The 9,107-nt window shown below is 38.9% G+C and overlaps 1 protein-coding gene across 4 annotated transcripts in view; it reads left to right on the forward strand.

Annotated features, from left to right (window-relative positions):
• AIFM3 (AIF family member 3) overlaps nucleotides 1-8,708 on the forward strand; it is a 172,050-nt gene extending 163,342 nt beyond the window's left edge. For 2 of the 4 annotated variants that reach the window (XM_073676459.1, XM_073676471.1), the window contains 2 exons: nucleotides 4,849-4,869; nucleotides 5,399-8,708. In XM_073676459.1, coding sequence (XP_073532560.1) covers nucleotides 4,849-4,869; nucleotides 5,399-5,438 — 61 coding nt within the window. In that variant the 3' untranslated portion in view covers nucleotides 5,439-8,708. The remainder of the gene's footprint in view (nucleotides 1-4,848; nucleotides 4,870-5,398) is intronic. The other 2 variants (XM_073676464.1, XM_073676479.1) reach the window with 1 other exon arrangement.
• Nucleotides 8,709-9,107: the final 399 nt, after the last annotated feature.

The raw sequence follows: 9,107 nt of genomic DNA on the forward strand, positions 1-9,107 counted from the left end.
CAAAACCCTCAACGTAGGCCCTGGGGTGGCTGCAGGGCATGGAGATCCTGAGTTGGACCTCCAGTAGGGCCACGCCAGACAGGTTTTACTTCTGAGGTCAGAGGTAGAAGTAGAAGTGGTTCTGCATAAAACCAATAGGGGGCACCTAAATAGGAAGTCCAGACTCCAGTGTCACACTAGAGATTCCCCCCCCTGGTTGTCCCATCTACTCTCCTCTCCTCCTGGACAGGCAACCGGGGGGGTGCTGGCAACGGCGTTAACGGGGCCGCTGCTGGTCCTCCATTTGCATGGACCAGTCCGGGTTGGGGCAGGTGTACACCCAGGAGAGTTCAGGGTTCTCCGGTCGGGAGTCGGGAGGTGTAGCAGGCCTCCGGGAGTTGCAGCAGATTGGGCATCAGGTTCCGGGGCCAGGGGTTGCTTCCAGATGGTGGCGCCCGGGGAGAGAGGTGATGGCAGGAGGTCCAGGAGGAGCTCGGTGCACTCCGCGCCTGAGGCCGGCGGTTCTTTCTTACCCGCTCCTGGGCTGCACGCGGCTTCCTCGGATTCCTCCTTCTCCGCCAGGGCTGGGGCTTCGCTGGTGGGGCGCGACGTTATCTCGCGTCGGGCCGCTAGCTTCCCCAGCAGGTCCTCTCGCCACGCGGCGACCGCCATCCGCTGGGCCTCCTCGACTCTTCGGGTCAGGTCCTGCGTCTCGCCGCGGAGGAACTCGGTCTCCTCCGCGGTCAGGTGGATTCCCTCCATAGTGAGGGAGGTGGCAGCTGGTGGACCTTACCTGGAAGAGGAGATACCACACCTCTATCTGAGGTGCAGTACCCGTGTGGCGACTGAACCCTCAGGGGCGCCACAGTATATGTTTATTAAATAGCAGGGCTTCTCACAGTTTGTCACAGAAATATTTGTGTCTGCTGAGACTGTCTCCTCTCAATGATGCTGAAAGTTTGTTACAGTCAGTGTGCACTGTGCCTGCCTTGCCAACTCTCTGTGATCTCCAGACTAACATATTGTTACAAATCTTGTGCTATGAGACTTTCCAGGCCAGTGCAGGTTTCCATTCATTGACAGCTGGCAGAGCTCCTGGAAATTATTGAAATGATAGTCTCTCCTGTCCTCCGTGTGACATTGTCTGACAGGAATTGACAGGAGCTGGGTATTTTATGAGAAATTAATGTATTAAAATACAATTTTTTACCATCAGTTTGGGGCCCCTTGGGTGGCTGGGGCCCCGGGGCATTGCCCCGGCTGCCCCTGTTGTAGTTACGGCCCTGTAAAGAAGTCCTGTCACCAGGTCAAAATTGGCCAGTTTTTCCGCTTATTTTACTTCCGCTGCTCCTCGGTGCATTCACTTTAAAAAAAAAAAAAAAATCTCCCACTCTGTTCCAGAAATATGGGCCTTCTTATTAAGTACCAAGGGGGTGTCAATTACAGGGTAATTATGCAATGCAATATACAGACACCCCCCCAAAGAATCCTGAAAGCCACACCCCCTTTTAACACCTTTACGACCTATGACGTATAAATATATCATAGGACGCCTCCCCCTCTTTGATGTGGGCTCCGGCGCTGAGCTCTCATCTTTTCAGGCGATCAGCTGTCATGTGCCCCTAACAGCCGCGGGGTAGAATCACGATCTACCTGTGTGTTAACATGTTAAATGCCACTGGCATGACAACCCGGGGTCTGCAGAAGACCCCCGTGCTTGTCATTGCCGATCTGGCTATCATAGCGGATGAGCATTTATGCTACACATAGCAGGACTAAAGCAATGCTATGTGTAACACAAGCGATCAGAAGATCACAGCTTCAAGTCTCCTAAGGAGACTATTGAAGCAAGTGAGAAGTAAAAAAAAATGTTTTTAAAAAAAATATTTAAAAAATTAAAATATAAAAGTTCAAATCACCCCCCTTTTGCCCCATTCAAAAAAAAAATATATATACAGTATATATACACATATTTGGTATAGCCGCATTCAGAATCGCCTGACCTATGAAACTATATAAAGAATTAATCTGATCGGTAAACGGCATAACGAAAAAAAACAAAAACAAATCGCCAGAATTACTTTTTTCGTTGCCGCAACATTGCAATAAAATGCAACAACAGGCGATCAAAACATTGTATCTACTCCAAAATTGTTTTGATAAAAATTTTAGCTCGGCGCACAAAAAATAAGTCCTCACCAAGCCCTAGATTCCCAAAAATGGAGACGCTATGGGTCTCTGAAAATGGCGCCTTTTTTTTTTTTTTTTTTTTTTTTTTTACAAACTTTGGATTTTTTTTCACCATTTAAATAAAAAAGAACCTATACTTGTTTGGTATCTACAAACTTGCAATGACCTGGAGAATAATAATGCAAGGTCAGTGTTAGTATTTATTGAACATGGTAAAAAAATAAAAAATATAATTGTAGAATTGCACTTTTTTTTTGCAAATTCACCGCACTTGGAATTTTTTTCCCATTTTCCAGTATACTATTTGGTAAAATCAATGGTGTCGTTCAAAAGTACAACAGGTCTCACCAAAAACAAGCCCTCATACGGCTATATTGACAGAAAAATAGAAAGTTATGGCTCTGGGAAGAAGGGGAGCAAAAAAAATGGAAAATCCCAACGTTGTGAAGGGGTTACAGACCATAAAAATGAACCATAAATAAAAAGACCCATATCTCTGGAACCGTATGGCCAGAAGCGTGATCAGCATAAGTACTGCTGACAGTGCAGCTCAAGTTTTTTCTAGAGAAATTTCTAAAATGACAGCTGAGGTCTGATCGTAGACAATGTGTTCAGTTCTGATTAATGAGTTCTATTCTTATAGAATGTCTGATGATCATAGCTTTACCTTACCAAATTATGGTCAATATAGAAGTATATGAATATTCCTCAGTAATATGGTAAATTAATTAGGCTTTAATGTATGTATTGTATATTGCATTCATAAAATCAAAATATTTTCCTTCTGCGTTTTTTGGGGAAAATAATGCAAGTGAAAATTTAAAAAGAATGTGCAAAGAGTGAGCATACTTATAATATAGTATTTATAATGTGGGAAAATATCCTGGGATGACAGCGACCAATCACCCCAAAATATAAAATCACTGCATTTCTTTTTTTCTGCTAACTTTTATAAACGTATATTGATTAAAATTGTTGTGCAATTAGTTATAACCAGTTATAACCAATATTTCTGCTAACCTATGATATTATTTATATAATATTATTTCAAATAAGATTTAGTTTTACTCAAAACCTCAAAATGCAATAATTTCCCTTAACTGCTTTACGACCTTGGACGTATAGGTATGTCCAAGGTGGCCTCTCCCTGATTGATGCGGGCTCAGGCGATGAGCCCGCATGTTTTCTGGCACATGACAGCTGATCTGTACAGCTGTCATGTGCCCCTAACAGCCGTGGGTGGAATTGCGATCCACCTGCGGCGGTTAACATGTTAAATGCCACTGTCAAACTCCGACAGCGGCATTTAACATGGCCGGAAGTGCGTCATAAGACCCACCCATCAGCATGCCCATCACGTGCTCATGGGTCGCCGATGAGTTGGCATGGCAATCCAGGGTCTACAGGAGACCCCTGTGGTTGTCATAGTCGATCTGCTATGAGCGCCGCCCAGCGGTTAGCGTTCATAGTAGATGAGCATTTTTGTTACGCATAGCAGGGCTTGTAACACAGGCGATCAGATGATTGCAACTTCTAGTCTCCAATGTAGACTATTGAAGCATGTGAAAAGTAAAAAAAAGTGTTTTTAAAAATAATAAAAAAATATAAAAGTTCAAATCACCCCCCTTTCGCCCCACTCAAAATAAAACAATAAAAAAAATTTCAAAAATACACATGTTTGGTATCGCCGCATTCAGAATCGCCCTATCTATCAATATAGAAAAAAAAATCCTATCGGTAAACGGCGTAACGAGAAAAAAAATCATAATTGATTATGGTTTTTTGGTCGCAGACAATAAAATACAATGATGGGCGATCAAAACATCATATCTACCCCAAAATGGTATCAATAAAAATGTCAGCTCGGCACGCAAAAAATAAGCCTTCACCTAGCCCCAGATCCCGAAAAATTGAGATGCTACAGGTTTCGGAAAGTGGCTGCATTTTTTTTTACAAATTTTGGATTTTTTTTTCACCACTTAAATAAAAAAGAACCTATACATGTTTAGTATCTGCAACCTCGTAATGACTTGGAGAATCATAATGGCAGGTCAGTTTTAGCATTCAGTGAACGTGGTAAAAAAATAACCCAAAAAACTATTGTGGTATTGCACTTTTTTTTGCAATTTCACTGCACTTGGAATTTTTTACCGTTTTCCAGTACATGATTTGGTATAATGAATGATGTCATTGAAAAGTACAACTCATCCTGCAAAAAACAAGCCCTCACATGGCCATATTGACGGAAAAATAAAAACAGTTATGGCTCTGGGAAAAAAGGAGCAAAAAATGAAAATGCAAAAACGGAAAAACCCAAGGTGGTAAAGGGGTTAAAGTGATTGTCCCATCTTGATATCGAATCTGGATGTCTCATCTGGATGATAAATCTACCCTGTTGATCATTAGATCCACTTTAGATCTTGTTTTTCTAACTCCTGGTGATCAGCTGTTACAACTAAGGGAAGCTTAAAGGGGTTGTCTCTGGGCTCAGCAATCCTTCTGAAATTTTAAAAAAGCATTCAAAATATTGCAAGCACACAAAGCCAATTCTGCAATAATACCACGACAATAGCACACGTTGATATAAATAAATGCTATAGGTTTTAATAAATATATTATTTTTAAATGTTGTGATCTATCATGTTTTTTTTAAATCTTTTAATGCTTCAATCTGCGTAGGATGTTTGTTCGTCATTGCAAGTAAGTTAATAGATTGAGATGTTTAAAAGTTCACTACTGTTAGTCTGTGCCTTATTCTAGTGTAATTGTATGCCACTTCATTGGCTGACATATAAAGTAAGGCGTCTTACTAACAATAAAGCGACTTTCATGCATGAGTATTTTGGTCTGTAAGAATCAAAACTGCAAGTGTGATCTATTGATAAAAACCTATGGAAAGATTTGCACCCCATCAGGTCTTGGACCCACTTCTGGTTTTGGCTTATTGACCATAATAATAAGAAAGTAGCCGAAGTGATCTGAGTGTAACAAACAAAACGGATTATTTCCAACCTGTCTATTATACCACATAACATAAATATGATAGATGTGATAAATTAATACAATTAACCAGTTTAGAGCCAATGCCCTAATACTGAAGTGGAGTGCAATTGACAAGTCTGGAAAACAGTTTTATTAATAGGACACGTCCACCTTTTGACTCCCTCAGCTATTCATCAGAAATAAGATGGGATATATGATTTATCTTTATGATCTGCTCTTCTCCTAGAACTGGTGATATCTCCTGGCTAACAGGCAAAGGCTCGTAGTCAAGGATGGATCTATGCCTAAGAGAATATGCATGTGGAATGGGGATACTTAACATTTTAACACTGTGATTGCTTCTGGATACTTCTTGATGCATATTCATCCTACCCAACAGCAAGTGTGTGCTTAAGCCATTCTGTTCTTCAGAATATGAAGAAGTAAAAATGATGCTGCAAATGTCATTCATTGCCGACATATGGAAACTTCACATTGGCCGAGAATGTCAATTTATATTAAAACCTTTACTGAAGACTCTACTTTGATTTCTCTTGTTACCGCCTTTCTCTATAGTTTATAAACATGGAACCATTGTGTTTAGCCACATATTTCTGTGGCGTTTCATTCAATGTCAAGTGTCAAATACGTTGTTAGACGTAAAGGTTGAAATAGTTTTTTCGATTCATTTTACATGTTCAGACTTTTTAAAATGCTGCTAAGAATGAAAATGATGTACTTCAGGTTTGGACTTGATGAGAGTAAAATAAATATCTATGGCTTTATTATATTGTTCTTCCATTGAAGTAGGTTCAAAGGTAGAAAGATTTGAATGATAAAGAAGAGGAAGATGTCTCATTGACCTTGATTAACAGGACATTTTTCAATCCTTGGTCTACTTAATAACAGCATAGAGAAGACAATGTTCCATGCTGTAGATACCCAAATTAAGGCAAATTCTGATGATGCCCTCCTGACACCCAGAACCTAGGACCCTGACAACCTCACTTAGTTATGCCCCTGGGATGCCCTATGTGATGATGGTGAGTAGGGTCATCTCCTTGTGCCAAACTGAGAGCTTCTTTTCATCACAAGCACATGTTCTCTACGTGACCAATTACTGCTTTGGTTACTATCTGAAGCGTTATATATGGACTATACGTGTCCTATGTTGACCCTCCAGTCATAGTTGGAATAGTCCTATATCATTATTAATATTCTCAGTTGATCATGAAAATTGCATTGAAAACTCTCACAGATAATATATTTTTAAAACTACCTTTTAGAGAGGATCTAAATAATTGGCTTATGCTGTAGCATAAAAGAAACAGCAACATAATAAAGCAGTGGAAATAAGTTATACAATAGATATTTCTATACCATTACTACAGAGTACACCTTTAATTCAAATACAATGACAGTTTTATTTTACACCCTCTATATGTAAAAGTTATTATATAAAATAAGAAATATATGATGTTTAGTTTAATATACTTCTGTATTGTATATATACTGTAGCTCCACTTCCTAGGGTGTACAAAGTGACCAAAATCTACAATACTGGAATTAGTTATTTATTGTCCAGGTCTAAAAGGAAATTTATTGTATATGTATGTATGTATGCCAGAAATGAGATAGGTTTTATATTAGTAAAGGAAAAATAATTTTTTACAGTGATTTTTTTGTAAAATTTATTGATATATTGCAAATATTTCATTTTTTTCTTGGCTCCTAATACACTATGGCTGTGTAGGGAGAACTATAGAATGCAAGCTTTGTTATTAATCTTTTACATCAACCAGTTACTGACACACTTTCTAGAATTATCTACTAGATTATCGATTCAATGTCCATATTTTAAAACTATATTATATTATCTTTATGAATTTCCTCATATATCTTTAAAACATTCAGGACTTTGATCCAGGGGTCCAAATTCTTAACATGTACATACGCTTAAAAGGGTTTTCTACCCATCTCTTGTAATTCATCTTTGATCCAAGTGTGCAAAATAATTTACTCACCCATGGATGCCTCGCTGACCTCTTTCTTACTTCAGGCCTAGTCGTGCCTCACATGGCATTCACACTGTGGCCATTAACAGACAGAACCTAGGATATAGGTTAGCAAATACCCTGCAGTAAGTAAATAAGTGAATAGTAATAGTACATGTAAATAACATATGGCAATTTGTTGACACTATTTTGATCAAAAGAGCATAAAAGCCATTCCACCACGACAAGGTGTACCCAATCAGGATGGTCCCTAACTCTTGGAGTTCACCTCGCTATGTGCCACCAGTCCTCAAAATTGACGGTGGTATAGCAGGACGCAGACCTGACAGTTTCAACACCTGTTCGTGGAAAGCTATATAAACAAAATGCACAGCCCAAAAAAATGGGAGCCACACCCCTGTATGTACTAAGTACAAAAAACTAAAGCAAAACCAAAGAAATGAGCAGGAACAAATATTGGTATAAGTGCAATGTGTAGGTGCACATTCACACTTTGGCTATTAACAGATAGAACCTAGAACAAAAACGATGCTCAAATACCCCACAGTAAGTAAATAAATAGTAATAGTACATGTAAATGACATAGGGTACTTGACACTATTTTGATCAAAAAAGCCTAAAATCCATCCCAAATGTACCCAATGTGGATGGTCCCTAACTCTAGAATCTCATCCCGCTACATGCCATCCTCAAAATCGATGGCGGTATAGCAGGACCCAGACCTCACTGTTTCAACACCTGCTGTGGGAAGCTATATAAACAAAATGCATAGCCCATTCTGGAGCTTAGCTGGTCTGTGCATCCTGGTCCTGTCCTTGACACAATACATCACTGGAAATGCAGACATTCACTGGCAGCAGCATTGACCCACTGCAGATAATGATTGGCTAGGCAGGCTTTTCTGTCCATTTACAGTGTGTCAATGATGGTAGCAGAAAACAGCATTGCAAGGAACGTGACCTACAGGAAATGGGTGAGGTTAAGTATCCATTCTTTTAACAGCAATGAGCCATTTTATAAATACATTTTATTTGTCCCCACTATTGGTGGCTGAAGACTGCAAGATTTTTATTTTATTTCACTCTTCGTCAGGGCAGGAAATTTGGAAGTCTATATTGGAAAATTGGGCTCTGCAAGACACAAAGATACAGGTGCATCTCACTAAATTAGAATATCATCACAAAGTTAATTTATTTCAGTTCTTCAATACAAAATGTGAAACTCATATATTATATAGAGTCATTACAGAGTGATCTATTTCAAGTGTTTATTTCTGTTAATGCTGATGATTATGGCTTACAGCCAGTGAAAACACAATGATCCAAGAGAAGAAAACATTGAAAGGATAAAACTAAGCAGTTCTGTTTAATTGATAAGCTTTAGCAAGAAACATGGTTATATTTTCAGTCTTGTAAAATACTAGATATATTTTAGATTTTATTATTATTTTGACTATTTGAGATGATTCTTATCTTTGGAATGTACATTATGGGATGTGTAAATTTATTTTTGAAATTCAATAAAATACTGCATTGCCAACAACCATGGAATACATTTTTCTTTATCTTGTCCAATCTTTAGCACATGAGAGAGCCAGCAAAATATCACTGACAACCCTGGGTCTATAACAGAAATAACCTTGGGATGTGATCAGTTTGTATGTGTATGTGTGTGTGTATATATATACAACCCCTGGCAAAAATTATGGAATCACCGGGCTCAGAGGATGTTCATTCAGTTGTTTAATGTTGTTGAAAAAAAAGCAGATCACAGACATGGCACAAAACTAAAGTCATTTCAAATGGTAACTTTAGGGCTTTAAGAAACACTGAAAGAAATCAAGATTAAAAATGTGGTACTCAGTAAGGATAATTTTTTTCAGACCAAGCAGAGGGAAAAAATTATGGAATCACTCAATTCCGAGGAAAAAATTATGGACTC

Source organism: Phyllobates terribilis, unplaced genomic scaffold, assembly GCF_046119375.1.
Source record: "Phyllobates terribilis strain yellow unplaced genomic scaffold, ASM4611937v1 Scaffold_1__5_contigs__length_1240528914, whole genome shotgun sequence".
NCBI classification, from domain to species: Eukaryota; Metazoa; Chordata; class Amphibia; order Anura; family Dendrobatidae; genus Phyllobates; species Phyllobates terribilis.